We start from the raw sequence: 25,428 nt of genomic DNA on the forward strand, positions 1-25,428 counted from the left end.
TCAACAGCTGTGCAATGTTTATTCTTGAAAAAATAATTCAATTCAGAAAGCGGCGAGCCCTGGGGATGCCCTTGCCCCCAGCACTACCACAGCTGCCAAACGGGAGCCTCACTTAGGGAACGGGGATGGACGGAGAAGAGCACCCAGCAGCTCAAGGTGGCAAGCAGAGAGGGAGGGGATGAGGAGCTCCAAGCCCATGGGGAGAGCCCTGCTGTTTTCCCTGGTCGCTGCGGGATGGGAAGCAGCACACAGGGGAGCAGAGGATCCTGCCCATGGGACTGCCATCCCCTTAGCCCAGGGGTGAGAAGCAGGCCCAGCCTGAGCTCCACCAAACGAGAGGGGAAGGGGGCACTGGGTCAGGGAAGGGATATGGGGACTTGGGAACTGAGATGCCAAGGGCATCACAGCAGAGAGTCACAGAGGTTCCTCCAAAGCCGTGCCCTGGGGAGCAACTGGCTTTCCCGCTGAGGAGGCAAAGTCCCTTTCCCATAACAAGTAAATGACCTATTTTTTAATACTTACAAAATAAAATAAAAGCCTGGCGATCCACTGCCTGTGGGTTGCCGCACCAGAGCCCCTGAGAAGTGCAGCACTGGGGGGTGGCAGAGCAGGGAAGGGTTGAACCTGAGCCCCAGGGCTGGTACCACAAAGCCTGAAGGGTGCCACCACCACCCTGCACCCTCAGGACAGATGTGCCACCTGGCAGTCCTCTCCTGCACCTGCCCTGTCCCAGGCATTGCATGCCCAGCAGCACTGATCCTACTGCTGGTGGAGATTTGCTGGGTTCAACGTTTATTTTCCCTACCCTGGGCAAGGAAGAGAAGGGAATGGAGCCAGGGTAACAAGACACACCTTCCTGGACTGCCTCCTTGCAGGCTGAGGGCTGCTGGCTCTCCACACTACTTTCCTGCTATCCTCCCTTTTCCACAAGCAATAAATAAAGAAATGAGTGTAGTGTAGACCCCAGCAGGTGCTGGGGTTTGTGCTCCCAGGAGACCCTGATGCTCAGTTCACAGTGAGAAAATGAAGGGGGCGAGCTCCTGGCCCAGAGTGCTGCACCCTAGGGGACAGCCCTCACATACATTAATCTCTGTGACCACAGGGAAAGGGCTGAGCAGCAAACCCTGCTCACAGGGACAAGCCAGAGCACCCGTGCCTGAGGATGCAGGACCTGGGCAGGGAACTGATCTCTCGCTGCACAGATGAGACGGGAAGGTGCACTGAGCAAGGGACTAAGACAGGTCCTAGTTGGGAGGAGAGCATTAGTACCAAGTAGATGGGGGTGAGAGGGGGCCTGGGGTGCTTCCTAAGGCACAGGAAGGAAGATTAGGACCCCCTCCCTTTCCACAGAGGGCGTACCAACTTAGGAGAGCCAGGCTACCCATCCTGACTCAGCTCACAGCTTCCTTGCTAGCTTCGTACCACAGTAAGGGTGGAGATTGAGGAGAACAAATACTCCTGCTCCACTGTTAGAGCTAGGGTTACCCAGATGGGGAGGAGGGAGAGGTAGGGCTACAGTACCACAGGCAAGGAGCATGCCAGGATGCAGCACCTCTCTCTACAGTACCAGCTGCTGGAGAGCCCAGGTCCAACTGGGCTCTGCAGCTGCAGGATCCCCGCTCACTGCTCCCACCTCGCTCTACAAGGCACTTTCATCCCCTACTCCTATGACTTGGGAGGCAGAGCTGCTCCCCATGGAGAAAGTGGGTGAGGGCAGTCTGAGCAGCACCACACAGCCTGATCCTCCTCCGTCGAGTCATCTCCAGCTCCCAGAACTGCAGGGAAAGGGGAACCTGACTGCCCTCCAGATGGGGACAGGGTATCCTCGATGCTTCCACAGCAAATCCAGCTCATCCTCAGTGTTCCCTTTCGCCTATGAGCTAGGCTGCATCAGCTATGGTGGTCCAGAGTGAGATGTCCAACCTAGTACAGTCTTCAAGGTGCATCCATTGTATGGGAGGAAAAAAAAAAAAAGCTGGAAGATCCCCTCTTTACCACTGTGCTCACCACTGGGCAAGGATCCAACTGGGCAAGAGTTAATAACACCCAGCTAGAGGGCTGCAGCACTTGTACATGAGCATGCTGCCTTCTTGGAACTTTGGGGGCAAAAAAAGGGGAGCAGAGGTGTTTCTAAAAGCCTCCTCCAGCCCCCAGCCGAGCATCTCCTTCCTCCAACCTTGCCCAGCCAGGGAGCAATGGGAGCAGCATTAGTAAAGAGTCTGTGTTAAAAAAAAAAAAGTTCCTTGGATGGGAAGGTGGCATATCTACAGGGAAGGACTCTGCCCCCATGCGAGGGAGAGGGAGACCACAACAGGGGGCTGAAGGCAGCCCAAGATCTCATTCTGCAGCCTGAAATAAATGTCCATGTTAAGTCACCAGCCTCCAAGAGCTGCTGCCAACTCGGTTTCTGCACCATGGGTGTCTCTGTCTTCTCCAGCCCCATTCACTTCCCAGCTACCAGCCTCACGTCTGCTCTGCTGCAGCAACTGCTGGTACTGCCACTGCCCCTTCCTCCTTGGCAGGGGGCTCCATGTAGACTGGCATCACTGATGAGGGTTTCTTGGACCTGCAGGTAAGAAGGCTGGATGGGAGATGGCACTAGTAGTACCACAAAGTCCCAAGAGCGAGCTGGGACAGAAGCAGAAGACACAGTGTCCTGGGCAGGGGGCAGTGCCATGAGGATGTAGGGCAAACGTGTAGCAAATTGCTATGCCCCTGATACTCACGAGTAGGGGGAAGCAGGGACCCCCACCACGAGGAAGTGGTTTTTCTTTCGGAAGAGCCGCCACAGCCCCTTGTGGTTCCCACGGACATCCAGATCCCAGATGTGGAGGCACTAGGATGGTAGAGAGGGAAGAAGAATCAGGGCTGGGATAAACAACAGTTGAGTGTCCTCCAGCAAGTAAAGAACCATCACCCTTGTCCTCACAGCAGAGAGAGAACATCAGTTTGATGAGGGCAGCTGAGGGAAACACACCTCCACCCACCATCATCAGCAAGAGTAGATGGGGAGCCTGCTCCACTCCCATCCCTGCTTCAGGGCAATGTGTCTGACCAGCACCTCCAGGCAAGTGATTCTAAACACCTCAGGCCATGAGCTCCTACACAGGGAGGCCATAAGCTTTATCACCACAGAGCCAAGAATCAACCTAAAAATGACCCACTGTCCTCTGTAAACACAGCTTAAACATCACCCAAGGTAAGCATGAATCCATTTGCTGAGCTCTGTCTATACCATGGACACAACAAAGAAAAGCAACTAGATGTTTCCCAGCAATTCCAAGATCAGTGAAGAGGATGAGCCATGTCAGGGCCTTACCTTGGCGAGCTGAGTCCAGGTGGTGAAATCTGCTTCTTGCTCCATCTTGATGAACATGACATACACCTTGCCCTCCGTGTCAGGCACAAAGGAGTCCTCACAGGGGTTCTTGCTGTGGTCCAAGACTTCAGCCTCACTGTGGAAACAGAATGAGGAGAGGCAAGCAGTGGATAGGGCCACCTCTATTCCTTCTGCTGTCCTGTTTGATCCATCCAGGAAGTTCTGTGGACTCCCGTCCTTCTTGCTGGCACTTACCCCAGGAGCCGATGAATTTCAGCCTCATAAGCATCCTTCCTCAAGCTGTTGGAGGAAAGAGCACAGAGATCAGGGCAGAGTTAGTGCAGTAAATTTCAGTCATCTTGGGATGATCCTTGCTTAAGGCTACCCCACTGTAACACTAAAAGACAAGTTGGAGACCGTGGACAGAGAGCAGAGACCATCATATCTCTTAGCAGGATGTTGCAGCAAAAAAATGACTGTTTACACTTGCCAGACCAATTTTGAACTGCCCCTTACAAAGACTCCATGTCTTTAGAAGAAAATAACAATAAACCACAGGGCTAGTTGCATGCAACGTGAGAGCTCTAAGAGCCAGCTTGGAGGATCAGGCAGTGAACAGTGAAATGGAGTAATAGAGACAGATGTCTGTCCTCCAATGTTAACGGAGTCTTACAAACAAGAATGAGGGATGCTTTGTGCTCAGGCTGCTTTCAGACTTCCTGGGTTAGCTACATGCAACCTCCCAGAAAGCACCACAAGGATTCCCACAGTGGAGCACAAGTGCTGTGAATGGAGGTGACTGATGGCTGCTGTTTGGTAAGGAATCTCCATCCTTCCATCTCCAGTATAAGGAAAAATGATCGGGTCATGCAGCTGCTTCACCCAAATCTCCTTCCAACTAGCACTTACCTCTCCACATTTTTAAGCTGAACATTTGGAACAGTGTTGAACTTGTGCTTTTTGAAATAAGCTTCCTAGTAGGAAGAGAGGAAGGAGACAAAGAAAACAAGGTTCAGCCAAGAGTGAACGGTGCTCGAAGGTCACCTCAAGTATCTTTGCCACCTGGAGAGGTGTGCGGGTCAGGGTTTGACACCATGACAGGGTCTGGGAGAGCTGCTGGCTGAGGGAAGTCACTCACATGAAAGTAGCCATTCATGTTGAGGCCCACAATGCCAAAGTGGTAGGAACGCGAGATGTCAGGGATGATGCACTCCCGGCCCTTCCTCTGCTCAGGCATCCGCATCCACATGTCCCAGTCCCAGAGCTGGGGAGGAGAAACTGCTGCTTGCATTCAAGTTTGAGGATATCATTCAGCACTGTGGCTGTTCAGGGACTTTCTGCATGCCCCCTCAACCTCTAGCTGACACAGTCCCAGCTTGCCTGGGCTTTTGCAGCCAACTCTGTGGCTGGTTACATAGTCCTCAAGTTAACGCCTATCCTAAATCCATTCTGCTTGGGCATCTACCCAGGTGAAGCTCAGGAAGAGCCAGGGCTCCTCCAAGAGCTCTGTTCATGACAATCAAGTGATGATCAGGGACTGCTGATGTGCAGAGATGTGCTGCTGAAGACAGGACCCCTCTAGGATACTCACCTTCTCTGGGGTTGGCCATTTTGGTTCCAGCTCATCCTTGTACAGGCTTTTCCGAAGAACCCAGCCCAGGCCTGGCATGGTCTCCACACGGTACAAGAGTGAGGGGTCCTCAGCTGTGTGCTCATAGCCCTGCAACATTATGGGAAGCATTCAGCACCCCAACTGCACTCCATGCCCCTCCAAAGTAACTTGCCCTATCCTATGCTGGCTCCCAGCTTGCAAAGCAGAGACAGTCACTGAGAAGCACAAGGCAGCAATAGGATGGCAGTTTGCAGGAGTATTTCCAGGGCTGGAGAAACACAGTCACCCAGGTTGATAGGACTGGGGGCAACCCTGCTTTACAGAAAGCATTCAGACCTCACCCTGACTGTGTTGGGAACAACATAGGGCAGAGCTGTCTCTCTTCTGCCATCCTCTTTGACCCACCTGGTCATTCCATGCTGAGATGCAGTACAGGCTCTCATCTTCCTCCAGCAGGTGTATTGACTGGCTCAGAAAGCTGAGGAAAGAGTTTCCCAGTTCCTGGTTAAATATCCTTTCCCACAATGCAAATTCTCCACCAAGGGATGAGCCATCCACAACTACTAGGACTGTTTAACCCATCTCTTGGACTGAGGTGGCACATCTTGGCATAAGCACGTGTGCAAAACAGATCAGTAGCTCCAAAAATGAAAAAAAGGACAGGATCCATAAAATCCCAGATGCCCAACCCAAACAGAAGCTCAGTGATCCAACAGCTTTACCTGAAGAAGTCAACAGAAATGTCAAGATCTTCCTCCAGAACCACAGCAAATTTGGCATCCTGTAGGGCAGAGGGAAGCATCAGAAGGACGAGTGGGCCAGAAGAGTGCAGAGACACCAGAGAGCATCCTCTAACTGTGCTGCTCTCTGCCCCATAGGACAGATTCCAAATCCCGTGAGACAGGCTGTGAAACACCACTACCCCACAGACACCCTGTGCTGTCTCACTCCCAAGGGCCCAGGTAGAGGTCTCACTTACTGGGAACAGGTTGAAGGTTGCAGTCAGACTGGCTTTGTAGTGCTACAAGAATAGACACATAATTGCCTGTGTTAGCATCAACTCCCAGACCACAGGGAGGGGCTGTCTGGCACCGCTGTGGGGCTAAGCCTGCCTCCCTCAAATACTATCACAGGAAATAACTCCCCCAGGGGCTGGTAAGGTCTCTCACCTGAGAAACTCTGGCATTTTTAATGCTGATGGGAGTGTGCTGGATTCCCGAGAGGCCAAACAGCTCCACAACATCCATTGGCTCCTGTAATGGGAATGTACAGAGCTCAAATATGTGGTTTAGGACATGTTCTCCCTACCCTCTGCCACAGCATCAGCTCCCTGGAACGCCAACAACATGTCTATAGGATTTCCTTTGCATGGCTGTCCTCTTGAGTGCAGGTGGGGCTCCAACCAGTACTCTGCTGAAGGCCTCATGGCAAGGAACTCACCAAATCATCTTGGCCCTTCCAGCTTCTAAATATCTCTAACCTTGGCCATAACCTCGCTAGCCCCACTGATTTCTGTACCCAGACTTGTATCCAAAGAGGCCTCAAAGTTTCTAGTCCCCCATGGACAGTGCAGAAGGAAAATAGGTGTATCTAGGAATATCTTGAGCTGCTTAGTATCAGGATCACAAACAACTAAATTTTCTTTGACAACTGCCAAGAAGAACCTCTGTCCAAGCACAACCTCATCGTTTCTGGGGTAAGAAATAATCTTAGAACCATCAAAAACTCACACAATGGCTTGGGTTGGAAAGGACCTTATAGATCACCTAGTTCCAACCCCCCCTGCCATAATAATCCATGTCTGGGCTAAAAATCCCCTGCTCCAAGATGGTCTCACCAAGGCCTTCTCCATCTTCATCCTGCCCATCCTACCATCTAGTTGCAACTGAGGGAAGGAGCTCCCATTACTCCAACAGTTCCCTCTTTTCTTTTTATCCATCATGGCAGCACAAACATCCAAGCTGCCCCCTCACAGATGAGGGATACTGCTCTAGTTGCTATGGCAATGGATGCTACTATCTTTAACAACTCTGATGCACTGCAGTAAGAGCCTGCATAAACACACCAGCTGCCCCAGTCTGACAGTAGTGGGAAAGGCCTGCAAGGGAATGAGCCTGTTCTCTTCCCCAACTTCATCACAGGGTAACTGGACAATACTTTACGGGCTACTGCACAGATGAGCTAGAAAGCTCCTTAGGCTCACTGGGATCCCAAAGGCCTGATCTGAAGCTCACTGTGCTGTCAGAGCTGTGGGAACAAGGACCTGGTTACAGGGACCCCCGGGAGCGCTCTCACCTCATAGTACCCATCGATGAAGACAGTGATCATCTGAGGATTGACGCCCTGAGCTGACAGCAAGGAACGCAGCATCCTGAGGAGAGACAAAAGGGACTAAGCATAGCACAGTCCCAGTGAGTCCAGGCCACCCTACACAGGAGTATGGATCCCCTGTGTTGGGGTAAGGGCACACAGTGAGGGAACAGAAACTGGTGCCCTGGGCTTTTCCCTTGCCCATGGCCAGGGGCACCAGGACTTGTGCCAGCTGGTCTGCCCGCGTTGCTTGCACAGCCATAGGATAAGGCTGATCCTATCAGCAGGATGCAACAGAAGGCTTAACCATGTATGGTCTCATGGCCCAGAGCAGAGAAACCGTGACCCCTGCAGTGGTTACCTGTACAGGTAGTTGGGGCGGTTCCCTGCAATAACAGCTACAGGCACGTCGAAGACTTTATTGTCTTTGAGCTGGAAGAGAAAATACGCTAGTGAGGCTGGGTGAGACTATGCCACACCAACCGTGGGGTCCACTCAGCAATGCTGGAGACCCTGCCAGCCTCCTCCCAGTGCCTTCCAGGTACTTTGTCCCAGTACTCACAGGATCAGGGTTGAACTCAATGGGCGTGGGGTCTTTGCAGCTGCAGACGCTGCCATAACCTTCCACTTTGCTGCAGAATCTTCTCCGGCGGCGGTTCAGCTCTGTATCAGGCCAATGACACTCAGCATCTAGAGACACCAAGGAGAAAAAAATTACAGACTGCTCATTCCATGGCCTCACCTTGTATACTCGTGGCTGCCATGCAGACGGCCCATTGTGGGCTCAGCCGTAAGTAAGCCAGTTCTTATTGCCATGAACAAGCATCACTGCAGGATATAGAACAGAACCACAAGAGCCATTTAGAAACCATCCCCTCTGCATAGCCTCTCTAAGCAGCAACGGTCCTTGCTCAAGATAACAGTCACAGTGATTGGACCAGGGCTAATTTGAAGAGATGATGAATGGCCAGACCATGTCCTCAGTTCCTCATCCTCACCTCTCTCTATTATGTCTGGAATTGCCATGGAAGCAGGAAGAAGGAAAGCTGTGGTCATTGTAAGTAAGTCAGCATCTCATCACAAACAGCCTTAAATCAATCCCGGGATGCTACTAACAGACCTGAGGCTCCAACTCAAAAGCATTGAGAGCTGCGGGCAGACATCCCCCAGAGACATCCAGCAACACGGAGCAAATCTAACTTCCTTACCTTCCACAGATGTCAGATGAACTTCTGTCTTCAGTAGTACAGGGTCACCCCATGTTGAGAGGGCAGGTGACTTGGCATGCTTCTCTCCGTATACTTCCCCTGGAATAGGGACACAAGGTCAGAACTGCCTGGTAGGGCTCATCTGAACTGTGCAAAGAAATGACTAGAGGCTGCAGATCAGGGTAGTGGCTTAGCATCTTCTCTCCACTTCAGAGCCTCCGGGGAGCTGCTGAAGGGGCATGCTCTGCTTTCACTCCTCTCCCTCATCCCCAAGAACAGAGCAGCTTACTCTTTGTGACTTGGTGCTCATACAGTGTGTTGAGAATGGACTGCGACTTTCTACCTTCATTCTCTCCCCAGAAGGGGCTAAGAACCATCTCCCAAGTAGTGCTAGACTCATACTTACCTCCCTTCTTCCCCACAAATGTCCACATGTCTCTCCAGCTTAAGAACGGTGCAACTTGGCTCCCCAGGCTTTTCAGAACATTCTTGGCTGTGTCCTTGAGGTGAAAAGAGCCTTCATCCTGGAATAAAACAACCCCTCAGTTGAGGTCTGCATACAAGGAGAGCCTATCATCAATACCAAAGAGGTACAGGACCCATTTCCTGAAATCAGCTCAACCAGAGACCTTCAACAGCAGGTTCCCAAGATCTCCATGCCACTAAACCTGCTGTTTTTTTTCCCCAACCATGACCTGTGGGCAGGTCAAAGGAGTCAGAGTTCTGTTTCCGTGAGGGGAAAGCAGGGACAGAATGTATCTACCAATACTTTACACATGTGAACCCACAGCCTTAAAGTGCACCGTTGCTCACACAGTAGCCTAGAGCCAATAGTCTACAGCTCCAGCCAAAACAGCCTGGAACTGGCATAGTTTAGGACTGGCACAGAGCATCTGCTGGCCAGGTCTCAATGCATTCTTACATTTCTTCGTGTTCATTCTCCATCTTATTTATAGCTGCAAGCTCTGATACATGTTTGTTCTTCTTGCCCTGCAGTCTCACTGGGCACACAGCAATAACAAGGAAGAATGAAAAGACAAGGCAGGTGATCCAACCAGGGAGACACAGCATAGCTAGAAATGTGACAGTTAGCCTTAGAAACGCTCAATAACATTCTGGAGTTGAGCCTGACTGTGTTCTGACTTGAAGCAACTTCTCTTCTGACACTAAAGTCACATCTACCTTAATGGTGAAGATCAGGATCCGGCCCCGGGCAACCATATTGAGGAAAAGTACCATAGCTTCATCTTCATGAGGAGAATAGGTGTCAAAGACCCTCTTGGCCATCACATGACCCTGTTGGTATTCAAACATCAGATGTATCTTAAATTCCATATGACCAGGACAAGTAGAACTACAGAAATCTGCCTCAGAAGCCTCAACCCCAAAACAACATGAATTCCTTTTTTAGTAGGTCCACTGCAGGAACCTTTTGGGTGATTCATGTCACACTCTGGCAACTGAAAGCAAACAAGTTCAGGGACTTTGTCTCATACATCAAACAGATAAACAGGAAGGACAAAAACAGCTCAGGAAGGAAGGGACACATAGACGTGCAGGGATGCTTTACCGTAGCCTGATTTAAGACGATGACATGGATCCCTCTGCCCTGCTCCCGAGCCTCATCTTCCAGGACCTGCAAGTGGAGAATTGACAAGAGCCTAAGCTAGCATCCCTTATTCCCTGCACATCCAGCAGGGCCCCTAAACAAAAGGTTAGTATCTCCCCTGTTGAGATTTTGGCTTTGCTCACAATATTCATGAATGCCAGGGTAGAAGATAGTACAGGACAGGACAGCATCTCCAGTCCTCTAGGATCTTTTTATTTTTTTTAAACCAACTACAGAATTGCTTCTCACTGCCCACAGTTCAAGGCTTTACCCATTCAATCCCAACCCATCATTTGCTCACAGGAACAGCAAGCAACCATCACTTACTGTTGTCCCATCCACAGCAACGTAGACCTTCGACCGGCTGGAGTACACCTCAACATCCAAGACCTTCTTGTTGCTCACAGGGTGCCTAGGGGCCTCCACATTCAGCATCTCATCATCTACAGGAAAGGAATTTCCAGTCTCAACCAGCCCAAACACCTCTGGTTTGTCTCTGCTTGTTCCTAGCCCAACCAAACCTCTAGGATCTGATGCCTATCAGGCATTCCAGTCCGTTTGACCATGGGTCACAGTCTAAGGGGAAAGCAAGTAAAGGAAATCCAAACTAGCAGCAGGTCTGGTCCCAGCTATCCCCATGTATCTATCTTCTGAAGCTATACATGCTAAAGCCTTGAGTAGACAGACCAATAAACATCCTTTTCTAATCATTTTTATTAAACACATAGACACAAACCTGTCTTCCATACTGTAGCTCACCACAAGTTTTACTTGACTTAAAGAAATTACTCCTTTCCCTCTAATTTCCATCCCTTCAATGAAATGCCCCTCACCATAGTCCTGTGCAGACTCCTCTTCCTCCTCGTAAGCAGCTCTCCTGGTGTCCAAGATCAGCTTGATGTTCACAATCACAGTTACAAGCAAGAAGAGGACAGCACCTGTCTGCAATGCAGGATGCTTTGTGTTAGCAACTTGTAAGTAACAACCCCAAGATCAAGCCTCTTCCCTGCCATAGTCTGCAGGGCACCCCAAGGGGATCTTGCTAGGAATCTTCAGTACCTGGCATTTCCCTCTTTCTTCTAGGGGAAGAGAAAGAGAAGGAAATAAAGATGACAGTTTTAGGCTGAGGTACATCTTCAGCTGGAGAGCACTGAGCATTTGATACATGAGAATTAACCCACTTCCATTGTGCTCCTGTTTCCAGATATGCAAGCAGACTGCTACTAAAATACTAAGGCTGAAGGTCTCCAAATGTAGAGAATTTGCTAATTTGAGTTGCAACTCTCACAGTAACCTCAGCTTCTGCCCCTACTGCAGCATCACTAAACTTGCCTCTCCCTCTGAAATCACAGGAAGTATCCAGGATATTCACAAGGAGGAAGAAATGCTGTGTGACCAAAACACAGCAAAAGCCAAAAACTCAGATCTAACTTCAGGAAACTGCACTGTGCCATAGGCTGCAGAGAACAGCTCACAACCTTACAGTCTGCAGCAAACTCCACAGCAGTTCACAAGGATGCAGATGGTGTAGTGATGGGAAGGACTGGGGCTATGGAGCAGTCCACAGAAACCCCCAATGGCAGCACTGCCACTTCCCATGGCCCTGTGCATACATTTTCAGTATTTTCCCTTGTATTCAGAGCCAGAGTAAAGCAGAAACGATTCCATGCCATAAGGATCTCTTTTTGAGACAGGAAGACTTGGATCACAAACATCCAGTGGTGGGAAGCAATCAGCACGCATGTGAAAGCTGCAAGAGCAGCACTGGCCAGACCAAGAGAATGGTCTTAGAGTTGCAGTGCTGGCCTGGGATGTACAATCTTGATTGGTTTTGGAAGTCTCTCTCCCATTGCCCACCAAACACCCAGCAACTTTATTTCTAAGGATCCTTGTAAGACCACCTTCTCCTCAGGCTTTCTGAGGCCTGGTATGGGGGTGAGATCACACACACTGGTCTGCTACCTTGTCATCTACTGCCTCAAAGCTGCACGCTGCTGCTATCACTGCCATGCAGCCAAACGGGTTCAAAAGTAATTGAGGAAAATGAAAAAACAGCAATAAAACAACAGATGGACATGTAGATAATGTGACAATATAAACACCACTACAGCATTTTAGCTCAGTAGCTTGTTGTTGACTCAGAACTATGATCACCTTTCAGGATCAGAGCACAAAAAGCTTTTAATTGGCCAAGAACAGAGCTTGGGCTTGTTGCTAGGAGCAGGCTGTGTGCGGTAGCCAGTAGAGAAGTCTTTGTTAATAGACATGTTAATACCAGGGGAGCAGTCTGTGCTCCCAGAGCTGGCAGGCTGAAGGAGGCAGCATCAAGCAGGACCAACAGCCAGGTGTAGCGTGGTTGATTCAGCCAGGGATGCTGATAGAGACCCTGCAGCTGCAGACTTATAACAGCAGCTCTGGTTTACACATTTTGAGCTCAATTTTCATCTGTGTCTTAATTCCTATCAGTACCACAACAGAGCTCAGGGCAGACAGGCTCTAGCTCACTGCTCCCACCACAAGGAGCAGTACTGGCCTGAGCAATTGGGTCCATTCCCAAGCACTCCAGGGGATGCAGGACCAAGCAGTCTGCTTCCCCAGGGAGTCCCTATGAGCCTACCCTGCACCATCTGCCTATTTTCACCAAGTCCTGCTCATCTCAAGAACAGCTCCTTTTCTGCAGCGCACTACTCTGCGGCCAAACCCACCCCGTCCTTACACCCTTTAGTATGCCAGCTTGGCTGAAGATTAGCTGTTTTACAGCACAGTCAAGTAGGCCTGGAGTTCCCCCAGACACCAGCTGCCTCTGGGGTAAAAGATCCCATGCCTCAGCCTATTTTATTTGTTCACTTATAGTGAATGACACCAGACTTGGTTCGCAAATCATATTTGTCAGGGATGGTCCTTCATTGCAGGCAGAATCCTGCTGCACAGAGCACAGGTTTAGAACTAGGCACATTTTCATCTGAAAGTCTCCCAGGAAAGCCTGAATAATTGTATCTCCAGTTGTAACCAGTCCATTTGCAGACAAAAGGAGCTGGTAGATATGGCAGACCCTGCCACACATGAGCACGAAGCTAGCAAGATGCCTTTTCTAGGGACAAGTTATACATCCCTGATACGTTAGGTCACACAGGACTCCTAGCAGACCCACCTCCACCCCCACTTCTGCTCCCTAAGCTTGTAAATCCCAGATTATCCTCCCTAATCCACCACAGGCTTGCGAATGAATCACCTGGCACAGCTTCCTCAGCGCCCGCTGGTTCATCAGCTTGTACTTCCAGGCCAGGTACCAGCTCCGCTTCTTGTGGGGCTTGATGATGGGGTTGTGCTTCCACTCGTCCATAGTCACAAGGGCCGCATGGGGTGAGGGTCAGGATGCGCTCAGCTCCGCTCGTGTGTCCATCGGGGCTCCCTGCCCAGATGGGGTGGATACAGGATGAGGTGCAGAACCTCTGCCTAGCACAGCCAGAGCCCGTCACGGAGGGTGGCTGTGAACGAGGACGCGACACAGAAGCTGCACGAAACTCCCTCCCCACCAGCCCCACAGGGACACAGGGCTTTGCTAGAAGACCCCATAGGGGAGGGCAACGGGAAGCCCTCGATCTCAAGGCCTAGAGAGGACCTCTGCCAAAGCGCCGGGGAGGGGTTTTCCTTCTGGAAAGCGCACAGGTACGTAGCGGGACACCGGGCTGGCAGGTGCCGGGGCCAGCAGGGGCTCCTCAGCTGCTCCGCCCGGGTAGCGCTGGGTGCGAGCCCAGGCCTCCCCCGCATACAGTGGGAAGAGGAGGCCGGAGGAACGGGGAGCACAGGACATAGGGGGCCACGGGGAGGACGTAGGGGCGTACCGCACAGCTCAGAGCGGCACAGAAGCTGCGCTCCAGCCGCGCTACTCACGGTGAGTGCCGGCAGGCAGTGAGCGGGGCTGGGCCGAGCCCGGCTGGGCGCCGCCGCAGCCCCTCAGCACCGGCGGGGCCGCGCCGCTTCCGGCGCCGCAGAGACGCGAGGGGGCGTGGCCTCCCCTCACTCCTCCCACTGAGCGCCGCTCTGCGCTGCTTGGAGGACTTCGCTGGTACGTGGGCAGGTGGCGGGGCGGGGCTGGGAGGGCGGTCGGTACGGGGGCGTGGCCTAGAGGTTGTGGGCGTGACCGGAGCGCAGGGGGCGTGGCCAGGGTGACAGCGCCGCCGCCTCCGCCCCGCGCGGTGCCGCTGCCGCCCCACCCGCATGGAGGGCGGTGGGGATGCGCTGCCCGCGGACCTGCGGGAGCTGGCGGGCAAGGTGGGCCGCCGCCCGCCCGCCGGGCTGCTGAGGGGGCTCCGCGCCGAGCCCGTCCCCACCCCGCCGTCCCCGCTGCCGGCTCCGGTTCGCGGCGCCCGTCCGCCGATCGCCGATCGCCTCCGTGCGCTCCGCTTGGAGCTGGTGAGTGCCGGGGCTGGGGACACGGGGCTGTCCCGGGGCTCGCCGTGCACTGAGGCAGCGGACCTCCGCTTTGCTGCTCGCCCCCGGGAGCCGCAGGGTGCACCGCTCCCACGCACGGGCACCGAACGCGGCGTTTCCATAGGGAAACGGCCTCACTGCAGCTGCGGGAGCGCTGCCGCGGGGCGGTGAGTCGGCTGCCCGTCCTTGGCCGTTGGCTGTCCCCGCGTCGACTCCATCCCCGCTTCCCGGCCGCACTCCTGACCGCGGGAGGAAGGTGCAGAACTCGGGCTGCTGGGAGGAGAAGGAGGGAGAGGAGGAGGAAGGCCGCCTGCCCCGCACCTTTGGGCCCCGACTTTAAATGACGGCCGAATGTTGGGGGCTAAAATGCCATTCGGACCCGAAGTGTGGCACAGCACCGCACCCGGCTTCGCGCAGCCCCGTCCCCGCAGCGGCACTTCGCCCCGCGTGGGCGGCGCGGGGAGGGGACGGCGCGTTCCCACTCGCTTTCCCTGACCGAGGGAGGATATTGCGTCCCCGAGGGCAAATTCCTCTCTGCTGGAAGGGAAGCATGAATGGGGCGGGGGAGTGGATTCTGCCCCCGTGCAGGGCAAAGAGCCTTTAGTGCCCTTGGGGACTGAGCGGGGATGGAGGGCATGGGCAGAGGTGTTGTGAAGGTGGAAATCCCGATTCCAACTTTGTCCTCGGACATTTTGGCTCATTTTTCACCCCATTACCCCAGAACTGCCAGTCTCCAAGGGAAAAAAAGGTGCCAATGGGTTTCTTGGGTGCTGAGCAGGGATAGGAGACTGCAGCGCTGGGAGGATGGGATGGAACAGGGAAACTGAGGCACGATGTGGTGCCCTGAGAGCAGGGAGCCCTGGTGGGTCTCCCTGGGAAAGATCCTGGGAAGGATGCTTTGTGGGGAGGAGATGTGCAAATGACACTTTCCAGCAATGGGAACCAAAAGCGGGGAGCGTGTTCCCATTGGCACCTAATCCCTAACATCTGACCCCAGAGCCTTGCTCCTTCCCTGCCCTCTGGCAGGACCACTCCGTGAGCTGGGGAAAAATGACACTGCTCAGGGCCTGGAGACAATGTCAGGAGGTCCCAGACTTCCTCCATGCCAGGGCCAATGTTTCATTGGAGCGTGTGGAGAAGCCTGCTGGAGCAGTTTGTGAAATAACTTGCCTAGAAAGGAAGTTTCTGCAGCTCAGAGCTGGCTGCTGCCCCAATCTGGGCTGTCAGCAGCTCTCCCATCTCTGCTTTTTTTTTTTTTCAGTCCAGCCTGGTGGCTTTGAGGAGGGTCAAGGAGGTTTGTTTTCAGATCCCTGCAAGTGTCTGCTTGTTTTCTCTGCACCCTCTGACATGAGAGGCATCCCGTGCTGAGACCTTGACATAACTTTCCCAGGCTCCATCCTTCACCCAGTGTTCTTGTCCTGGTGCCAGCTGTGAGATGCAGATGGGGCTCCCAGGAGACCTGTTGAGGGGATGCTGTGGTTTCCCATTGGGCTTGGCCGGAGTGATGCTCAGGGTTGCGTCCTGTGAGCTCCCAAAGCATGACTGCTGCATGCAGCTAGGGTTGTGTTTGGAGATATGGTGCCCACAGAAGCCAACGGGCTGTCCCCTCATCTCCCCTCACCTGTACCTGTCCCACTGTGTGCTTCTTTCTCTCTCATCCCACTGCCCTTTTGTTCCCTTTCCTGGTGAAATATTTTCCTCCTGTGCAGGGGAAATCCAGTGGCTTTCGGCGGCGAGCATCATACAGACAGGAATGTCTTGGCACGCTGAGCTTTCCATTAGGAAAACAGATGTTTGTGCAGCAGCTGTGGTTCTGCAGAGAGCTTCTCCCGGCCTTGCAGGGCAGGAACTGGCTGTGCAGGGAGGGAGTGCTGATGGGGACCCAGACCCTGTCCAGGGTTGCTCCATGATGGGCTCAAGCAAAGGGCAGAATGGGCAGGCACTTTGTGCCACCACTGTTTTTTCTCACCTTCTAGAAAGTCTGGGAGCTTTGAGAGTGACTGGGATCTTAGGCTCCAGAGACTTCCGTGATGTGTCCACCAGGATCAGAGCCCTCATTTGTCCAATGGGGGAAACTGAATGCATGGAGGAGATCTGGAATCACTTGGGAAGTACCCACACTACAGAGGTGGGACTGGTCCTGACCCTGGGGGTTGTCCTACTGCATCCCTGCTCGATGCTACCAAGGTCTAGGGGTATATCTGGGCTCAGATCTGGACCCAGTGCCTGCAACTATCCCCTTGTTCCTGTTCCTGTGGGGATGGCCGTGGATGGGGATGACTGTGTGAATGCTGAAAGTCCCTGATGGTGTTGTCTGCAAGTCTCACATAGCACTCCTGGAGGGGAATGTGGCTCCCAGTGGGAACCTGGAGCTGGAGGTGGGCAGCACATCCGCAGGTCTTACCCCTTCTTCATACAGCTGGCACTTGGGGTACTTCAGGGATGGAGGGCACAGCGCATCCATCTCGCTGAGCCACGCTCTCTGTCTCCCCACCAGGCATACTTACGCGCAGCGGACGTGAAGATCCTACAGCAGCTGGTGGCAGTCAACGAGGGCATCGAGGCGGTGAAATGGCTGCTGGAGGAGAAGAGCACACTGACCAGCCGCTGCAGCAGCCTGGCCAGCAGCCAGTACAGCCTGGCGGGCAGCCAGACGGCCTCGCGGCGGGGCAGCTGGGACAGCCTGCAGGATCCCCCCGACAAGCTGGACAGCATCTCCATCGGCAGCTATCTGGACACGTTGGCTGACGACATGGATGAGTATTCCCAAAATGCTGGCGAGCTCCCCAGAGCGCTGGGAAGGGCTGAGCAGGACTGGGGCAGGCTGGACCCCGAGAGGGGTTTCACGAAGCAGGAGAAGGGCAGAGCAGAGCATGAGTGGCCCCACAAAGACCTCAGCCCAAATCGGAGCTGCCCAGACCTGCAGCGCTTTGCTAAGGAGCCCCAGGTGGCCAATGGCTACTCGGGCAAAGAGCCCAAATTGGGGCCTGGAGAAAAGCTGGAGAAGGGGAATGTGGGTGGGAAGGCTCGGAAAGCTGAGGCCAGCTTGGAGAACTGCAAACTCAACAGCGAACTGCACCTGGAGTACGATGCCCACTGGCTCTGGCTGCAGTCCCAGGACGACGTGACGTTCTTGTAGCCCCTGGCTCTGTGTTTCCCACATCGCCCTCTCTGCTTCATTGGGCTCTGCTCGGGATTGTGGTGTGGTTGGGAATGGGAGCCACTCCTACACGTCCCATTTGGTGGCACCAGCAGTGTGAGCCATGGGGCAGGGCCATGGGCTGGGCATCCCAACTCAGCACTTCCATTGTATTTTTCCAAGCAGTGCCCACCAAGGGTATATGGAGCCGGGAGGAGCTGGAGCTTGGTTGGTTGTCAGTGTGGAAAGCCCTTCCTGGAGTTGAAGGTGGTTGAGATGCCTCTGTGAAGCCACTCAGTGGGACATGGAGCTCCAAGTTCCCTGGATTTGTTCGAGGACTGTCCCACCGTGTGACCAAGCCCTGTGTGGTGGAGTGGCCCAAGACATATGGCTCCTCTGCTGGTGTGGCTCTGCAGCCTGGAGATGTCCTCTCTGCCCTCTGAGCCTTGGCTTCTCACTGTGCCTTTGACTGCCTGCCCCCTATGTACCCAGCACCACCAGCTTGCAGAGCATGGCTTGCACTGAGCTGTACACTCACTTGGGCAGCATCTGTGCCCTTCTTGGGATGTTGCAGGGAAGGACAGTGGCATTCCACAGCTTCAAGGAAGGGTTCTTCCACACACACAGCAGAGCTGAATCCTGGCTCTGCCCCTGTTGGAGTGGTGGAATTTGGTTCATCATCCCCTGGAGCTAGTGGGAAACCAACACTTTCCTGGAGCGGCTGCAGAGTGAGATGGATGTGGCCAGGAGGGCGGTTGGGTGCACCCTGGCTGCACATGCACTTCCCTGCATTGGTGGGCAAGAACAGGACAGTGTCCAAATCATGGGAGGTGGCATCTGCTGAGGACTTGGGAGCATCCCAAATCCACCCCATCCCATCTGCCTGCCAGCAGCTCATGTCTCTATGCATGGCCACCATGTCCCCAAGGCTTCGCTTCTAGCTCTGCATGAGAGTCCCCAAGGGGATAGGGTAAGTCCTCCAGTGCTGCTAAAATTGCTGTCGGCATCAATAGCTGTGGCTTAATAAATGGTAATTTTTCTTCAAGGCCACGCTGTCGGTGCTTTGTTGAGTCTGCAGAGGTTTAGGGGCAGAAGAGTGCTGGAGCTGCCACCCCTGAGAACGATAGCCTGTCCAACGCAAGCATGAGCCAGTGATCCAGACTCTTTAGCAAGGTATGTTGTGATAGGATAAGAGGAAGTTTTCAACTAAAAGAGAAGAGATTAAGACTGGATATAGGGAAAAATTTTTTTACAATAGGACAGAGAAGCACTGGTACAGTTTGCTCAGAGAGGTGGTGGATGCTCCATCCCTGGAGGCATTCAAACTCAGACTGGATCAGGCTCTGAGCACCTGGTTGAGCTGTGAGTGTTCCTGTTCATTTCAGGGGAGTTGGACCAGACGACCTTTAAGAGACCTATCCAACTCAAATGATTCTATGATCCACAGACCTTGGCATCTGCTCAACCCTGAGCTCTCAAGGCAGACGCTGAAGACAGCAGGATGGGGAATGGTTTCCCCATGTACTGCTGGGTTTAGGTAAAAAATAAAACAAAAAGAAGAAAACCCATAGAAGTAAAATGTCCAGCCCATTCTTCAGCCCAGCTTTTCTGTCCCTGTAGGTTGCCCAAAGAAGCTGTGTGTGTTCCATCCCTGGAGGTGCTCAAGGCCAGGCTGGATGGGGCCCTGGGCAGCCTGATCTATGGAGGACAACTAGCCCACAGCATGGGGTTGGAGCTGGATAGGTTTTAAGGTCCCTTTCAATCCAACCATTCTATGTTTCTGTGCCCCCCTGAATAGAACATTGCCTCAAATCCAGACCTTGGAGCTGGATCTGGAGAAATGAGAGCTGTTGTAACAGAGCTTTCCTGTGGAAATGCCCTGGGGTGATGTCTGTCTGCTGGTGGATGATAGTTTAGGGTTAGCAATGGGTGCAAAGCTGCTGCCCCTGCTGTGTCACAGGGCTGTTGGGTGCTGGGAATGGGCAGGAAAACAAGCAGATAAAGCAGCTGAGCAGTGCCAGAAAACGCCCACTGCTGCTACAACAACACTGCCTGCCAATTCTTCCTCTTAGATATACACAGAGATTAGACCGTATTAATGAGGCAGTAAAACACTTTAATAACTGGCAAGGGGAGCTATTGGAAAGTCCCCTGGGCTCTCCCCTCCCTGCATGCCCTGAAAGGGCCTGTCCCTGGAGGGCTGCAGCCATGTAACAGCTCCTATCCAACCACCTTTTCCCAGGGAGGGGGAGAGCCCGCTGCCAGGTCCTATGTTCACCTTCACGCTCCCCATGCTTGCTGCTACCGTTCTGCTCCTCTGGGGGTTACACACCAGATATGTATGCCACCTTATTCTCCTCTGTGACCCATTGCCTAGGAAATGTCCCACTGCGTTCCTGGGGACACCTTGCTCTGTGCCATCGTAGGTGTGACACTGCTGCTCACCCCACTGGGGATCACCCTGTCGCTGTCTTCTGCCCACCAGCCTTGCTCAGGTCTCTCTTGGGGTGAGGAGGAGGAGAAATCAGAATCACTCTTCTGAAAAATCAATCTGCTTTTATCGTGTTTGCCCAGCCTGACCTCACAGAACCCCTCTGTTGTTTTTTCCATGGGGTGTTTAGAGGGAAAATTACAGTAAATACTTTGCAAAGAGGCCGTGGGAGATAAGGACTGGATTGTCAGCAGGGAAAAATTGGCACAGCGAGCTCTGCACAGCCACTGGCAGGATTTCCCATGCTGCCCTGCTCCTGGGACCTGGAGAAAAGGGCATCATCATGAGCAGCACAAGGTCTCAGAAGCAGACAAAGGTTAAAACACATTGGGTGCTGCTGACAGGCTCCAGCCTGGGGACTTTTGGCTGGAGAGAAGAACTGAGTTGTTTATGAGAGAGATGGCGTGGTAGCTGGGGCTGGGGAGGGACTGATCTGGGAAATACCAGGGAATTTGGGGTGTCAAGTCCCCCTACCCACCCAGAGCCCATGTCCCTGTCCTGCATGGCCTCCTCTCATGGTGATGTCTGGACATGTCCCTGTGTGGGCCCACTGATACACTTCTCCCAGTCACTCTTTAGCACCACCTGGAGCCTCTTGCTGCCCCTTTTCATGCCCTTCATCCCCAGGACATGCCCTTGCAGTGCTGGCATGAGACATGCAGTGAGGAGCCCACAGATGACCACGGCATAACTGCAGTCCCACATCCTGCAGTGGCAGTTTGGGACTGGTGGCTGATTTTGGCCAAATAAAACACCAAAGCTCAGGTCTTGGTGTTAAATCCAGGTGTGAAGTGTGGAGCTCCGCCAGCACCTAAAGCTTGTGGGAAAGGGCACGTCTCCCCTGCCAAGAGTTTCCCTCTGATTACAGGAGGTATTAGGAAGGAAGGAACCCACCACCCTCAGCCAGTGTGGGTGTCGTGTCTCCCCCTAGGTATTTTGCTCATCCTCTGCACATCTCTCTACTGGGAACCATGGGGGTTTGAGGCCATTTTAGGGTTTGGAAACCTCCCACTTGTGAGGCTGTGCTTCATGCAAGAAGAGCAGTGTGGATTACGGCTGCTATAAAAAGTGCTGGCACCTCTCACCCTGCGCCCTAAGGCGCTTATGGGAGGAAAGCAGGACTTAGGGAGCTATGCTGAGGCCCTTCCCAGCCTCTAGGGAGGCTGGATTGAAAAAAGCACTGCTTTTTTGAAGAACTGTTTCCAGCCAAAAGCCTTGCACAGCTCCAGGCTGCCCCAGGTACCCGCATTCAACACCTGGAGGGGATCTGTGCTTCACCAAACCTGCACACGTGGGAGCTCAGTGGATCAGCCTTGGCATCACCGGGAGCTGCAGAGCTCTGCGCATCCCTGCTGCCATCAGTTGCTGATGATGTGACGATTCGTGCTCCGTGCTCTTGCAGTACCGCTTTGCAGCTGTGCCACTCTGCAGGACGAGCCCTTCCTTTTTCTCTCCTGCCACATTCTGGGGTCTCGGCCACGTCCCACCACCCTGCGACGTTCGCACGGCGAGGGGTTACGGTTGCAGGAGGCCCGGGAAGAGCGGCCACAGGAGGGAGCCGTGTCCCTTCCAGGACAGCGGGTGACAAAGGGACACTGTCGCTGAGAGCCCTGGAGAACCCGATGCTCAGCCCCGGATGCTGAAAAGTCAGGGCAATGAGGAGACCCGCAACTCCCAGGAAAGCTTCTGCCCCCCAGGAACTGAGATATTCCCAAATTTCCCCAGTTCCATTGCTGCAGCCCTGCTCCAAGGTTCCAAAATTGCAGGCATTGCCCCTGGCCCCCCAAACAAAGCATTCATCCAGCTCAGTGCAGTGGGCCAGAGCTGTGACAGTGCAGCCTCAGTGGTGGGATCAGCAGAAGTGCCCCCACCTTGCCAGACAGGGACATACACACTTATACACAGGGAATTAACGGGGACTCACGTCACCCTCAGGCTCTGTACACCCATATAGAACTGCTCCCCATCTCCCCTGGCATTCCCCGTTAAAGCCCCACTTCCCTTGACAACCACAGCCCCATGCTTTTGGGAGGCAGATGATGCTCCAACCCCTGCTATGGCTACCCTGGGGCTTGGGCAATTGACTCTGCTCAGGATCAGCCCCTCTGGCCTTTTTTGAATTTGGAAAAGATGTAGAGAGCTGTGCTGTACAGAGAAATGGTGGATCCTGCTTCAAACATCACACGTGTGGCTGTGGTGACCCCAGCACACCCTCAGGGAGTCGCCCAGCTTGGAGGTGACAAAGGGAACCCAAAGGAGATGAGCCAGGGATGCAGCTAAATGGGGACCCAAAGAGCTGCGTTCACTGCCGGTGGGTCCCTGCCCTCCCCTCCAGCATCATCTCTCCAACTGCATGGGTATGCTGGGAGAGATTTGTAGGCACATGTATTTGTTGTACATCTTTCTTGTCTCCCCACTTTGCCCTTCCCACCGCCCCATTCCCATGACGCAGGACAGCCGCATGCCAAAGGACCACCCTTCTCTCTGCCTCGCCTCTGCTCGCTGTATTTCTCCATTTGCTCTTTTGTTATTCATGGGGGAAAAAAGGAAGCTGATAGACCCACAGGACTGACAATCCCGTGGCCCTGGCAATGTCCTTAGAACCTGGAAGGCTCTGCCCTGCAGGCTCTGCTCATCCCGCAGCCCCTTTCCCTTTGCCCCCATCCCTGCAGTGCCGGTTGCTCAGCAGCAGACAGTCCTCTGTCGGTGGTAGAGGCGAACAAGGAGACTTCCCTTGATCCTTCCCTGCCATGCCCATCCCATCACGCTGCTCACGTCTGCTGTGGCAGGTGGCAGGTCTCGCCGATGGCGATGACCACGTCCTGGGGCTGGCGGTCGTGGTGGCGCGGCACCTCGGGCATCTCACTCATCTCATTGACGCTGCTGGTGATGCAGTTGACGTCGCTTTTGTTGCTGTTGTCATCTGGGTTGGGGCCGAAGATCCAATCTGGGAGTGAAGGAGGAAAAAATACGGTTATCTCTGGTTGTTCCCAGATCCAAAACCCAGGTGGGAAATTCTCCATTCCCATCCTCCATTGAATCTTGAGCTCTGAGTATGAGGTCCCAGGAGTGTCCCCTGCCCTCTCTATCCCTGTCCCCATCCCTGTCCCATCCCCACCACTCCATCCCATCACCACAGTGCTGTGGCACAGCCTGTGCTTTTCGCTCTTCTTTTTCCCATTTCTCAGGTTGCTGCTTCCTGGAGGCCCTCCTGGCTCAGGCAAATGAAATCATGCTGCTAATCCTGAAAATGAAAATTAAGTGTCTCCGAAGCGAGTCGTGCATCTGGGCTCTCCAGCAAGCAGTGTGTTCTGTGCCATGGCTTTTTGCTGTCAGGAATGGAGAGGATGATTAAGTAACCGTGTGACATCCCAATGCATCTGCTGCTGGAATAAGGAAAAATGTCCTGAGCTGGTGGCTGGGCATACTTCCTCTATGAGAATGCACTGCAGCCATGTGGAGCTTGGGACCCTCATTTGGGCTGCTCTGAGGAGTTGGGAATGAGAAATGAGAAAAGCAATGAGAAAAAAATGAGATAGAGAAATCCAGGTGAGAGGAGAGTTGTTCCTGGGGTTGGAGGCAATGGAAACCTCTTCAGCTAGCACAGGAACCCTCTCTGGGGTGGGTTTTGGTCTGCAGTGCCTGACCTGACCAAGTGGGGGTGAAAGGGGATCAACATGTCACTGCCATTCAGGGAAAAATTGAAAAGTCTACTGGAAGATATCAATTTGATGCAGTTATCATAGAATCAAAAAGTCACAGAATATCCCAAACTGGAAGGGACACATTCGGATCAAGAGTCCAATTTGCCTGTTGCAATGCAATTATTTAACTTTTCTCTCCAGGCTGAACCAGATGGCCATGTCACCCCGAGGGTCATGGTGCCCATGGGCACCCAGGCTGGTTGGTACTCCTCATGCAGCATCTTGCTGTGACGCGGAATCAGAAGGCAATAAAGAGATCACCCCTACAAATACTGTTAAAGCCCTCAGCTGGCTTTTTCCTTGACGTCAGCACTAAAACTCCCATGGGAGATGGTCTGGTTGGGAAAAGGGGGAATAACCTGGAGGATGCAGAAAGATGGGCGATGGGACTTCATATATCAACTTAGGAGTTGGACTCGATGATCCTTATGGGTCCATTTCAACTTGGGATATTCTATGATTCTTCGATTCCACATCCCAGGAGTGGTTGGATGAGAGCTGCAGTGTGCAGAGGGCACAAAGAATGGGAAGATGAGACAACATGTTTGAGCAAGGGGAGGTGGCAATTGGTGGCCAGATGGAGAGCCCTTTGGGATGCGTTCTTGGAGAAGCAAGAGCATGACATGGCAAGGCAGCGGTAAAGGAAGAAGTGCAGAAGTTAATCATTGGGGAGAGCACTGGAGAGCTCAGCAAAAGCCATTTCCTTGAGAAAATGTCACATCTAGGAGGATATTGCCTGGTTTTCAGGGTTGGCTGCTGGCTGCTTCTCGAGTGCGTGCGGACTGGATTGTGCGCGCTAATCCCAACCACTGTTTCCCTGGGAATTATTGCTGGAGCCTGCTGGATCTAATTACCTGGTAATCTACAGGAAGATGTAATTAGGTTGTCATTAGAGGGTATTTACTGCGATGCCTTTATGATTTGACTGTGTTAGTAAGGAGTGAAGTAATTACGCAATTACACGTTATTTGTGGCCATTTATGGCCTGTAACTGCAGTGTGGTTCTGTGTGTGGATGAAGGGAGGCATGGAGTGCAGAGAGGCCCCACATGGAACCAGCAGAGGATTTTCTGCCAGCAGGTCCATGAAGATACAGCCATAAAGATGTTGATGTCCTTATCTCCTGCCAGCCCCCATCATGCATCTTTGGCAGTGGTTGTCTGCTCTGGGATGGGATGTGGGGACTGAATCACAGCAGGGGAGAAAATGGGGTCCCTCAGGATGTCCCTTAAGCAGGGACCAGGCAGGGGACAGAATGAGTGTCTTTGGCCCCCCTGCAATGATAACTTGCTCTGATGAGGGAGAAACTTTGCAGGGGATGGAGACGAGGATGAGGATGGGGATGGGGATGGGATGGAATAGAGATGGGAATGGGATGGGATAGGGATGGAACTGGGATGGGATGGGGATAGGGATGGATATGGATGAGGATAGCGACAGGTATGTGGGGCTGCATTTCACATCATACTGAAGCACAAGTTAGAAACATCCAGTGCCAAATGCTACAGGAGAATTTGTAACCAGCTAATGGAGGTGAGAGCAGCCAGGAGAAGAGGAACAGTGGTTACCAGCTGAAAGCAGATAAAGCCCTTAGCATCATGAT

General features: G+C 53.2%; 2 protein-coding genes across 8 annotated transcripts; one reads left to right on the forward strand and one right to left on the reverse strand.

The window, feature by feature from the left end:
* POMGNT1 (protein O-linked mannose N-acetylglucosaminyltransferase 1 (beta 1,2-)) lies at nt 1-14,025 on the reverse strand. 3 transcript variants are annotated; one of them, XM_042819230.1, is made up of 22 exons: nt 13,953-14,025; nt 13,291-13,470; nt 10,892-11,000; nt 10,386-10,501; nt 10,020-10,085; nt 9,632-9,745; nt 8,856-8,973; nt 8,450-8,548; nt 7,804-7,931; nt 7,603-7,673; nt 7,227-7,302; nt 6,101-6,184; nt 5,911-5,952; nt 5,654-5,712; nt 5,337-5,409; nt 4,911-5,039; nt 4,458-4,583; nt 4,229-4,293; nt 3,575-3,619; nt 3,320-3,455; nt 2,727-2,836; nt 1-2,566 (listed from the first exon to the last, which is right to left on the reverse strand). In XM_042819230.1, the coding sequence occupies exons 2-22, from the start codon at nt 13,399-13,401 to the stop codon at nt 2,464-2,466; spliced, it is 1,980 nt and encodes a 659-aa protein (XP_042675164.1). In that variant the 5' UTR covers nt 13,402-13,470; nt 13,953-14,025; the 3' UTR covers nt 1-2,463. The 3 variants fall into 3 exon arrangements, with proteins under 3 accessions (XP_042675164.1, XP_042675165.1, XP_042675163.1); XM_042819231.1 differs by lacking the exon at nt 13,953-14,025 and adding an exon at nt 13,904-13,922; XM_042819229.1 differs by lacking the exon at nt 13,953-14,025 and having other exon boundaries at nt 13,291-13,656.
* A 254-nt stretch (nt 14,026-14,279) lies between these two features.
* On the forward strand, nt 14,280-24,817 carry LURAP1 (leucine rich adaptor protein 1). Of its 5 annotated transcripts, none has more exons than XR_006168876.1 (4): nt 14,280-14,474; nt 16,990-18,601; nt 18,678-18,804; nt 19,017-24,817. XR_006168876.1 is itself a non-coding variant. In XM_042819232.1 (2 exons), exons 1-2 carry the CDS (start codon nt 14,280-14,282, stop codon nt 17,629-17,631), a joined length of 837 nt encoding a protein of 278 aa, XP_042675166.1. In that variant the 3' UTR covers nt 17,632-18,676. The 5 variants fall into 5 exon arrangements, 1 of the variants encoding a protein (XP_042675166.1); XR_006168877.1 differs by having other exon boundaries at nt 23,311-24,817; XR_006168878.1 differs by having other exon boundaries at nt 23,968-24,817.
* The last annotated feature ends 611 nt before the right edge of the window (nt 24,818-25,428 follow it).

This window comes from Centrocercus urophasianus, unplaced genomic scaffold (assembly GCF_019232065.1).
Source record: "Centrocercus urophasianus isolate 14NV4802_14NV808 unplaced genomic scaffold, USGS_Curo_1.0 seq_18, whole genome shotgun sequence".
Taxonomy (NCBI): Eukaryota; Metazoa; Chordata; class Aves; order Galliformes; family Phasianidae; genus Centrocercus; species Centrocercus urophasianus.

What these genes read in the sequence shown, in the direction of transcription:
- POMGNT1 (XM_042819230.1), bottom strand. Translation starts at nt 13,401, where the DNA reads ATGGACGAGTGGAAGCACAACCCCATCATCAAGCCCCACAAGAAGCGG. An exon ending in TCGTCTTAAATCAGGCTACG is followed by an intron (nt 9,746 to 10,019) that starts GTAAAGCATCCC and finishes GAATACCAACAG; the next exon opens with GGTCATGTGATGGCCAAGAG. An exon ending in ACATGAATGGCTACTTTCAT is followed by an intron (nt 4,294 to 4,457) that starts GTGAGTGACTTC and finishes TCTTCCTACTAG; the next exon opens with GAAGCTTATTTCAAAAAGCA.
- LURAP1 (XM_042819232.1), top strand. Translation starts at nt 14,280, where the DNA reads ATGGAGGGCGGTGGGGATGCGCTGCCCGCGGACCTGCGGGAGCTGGCG. An exon ending in GTGCGCTCCGCTTGGAGCTG is followed by an intron (nt 14,475 to 16,989) that starts GTGAGTGCCGGG and finishes TCTCCCCACCAG; the next exon opens with GCATACTTACGCGCAGCGGA.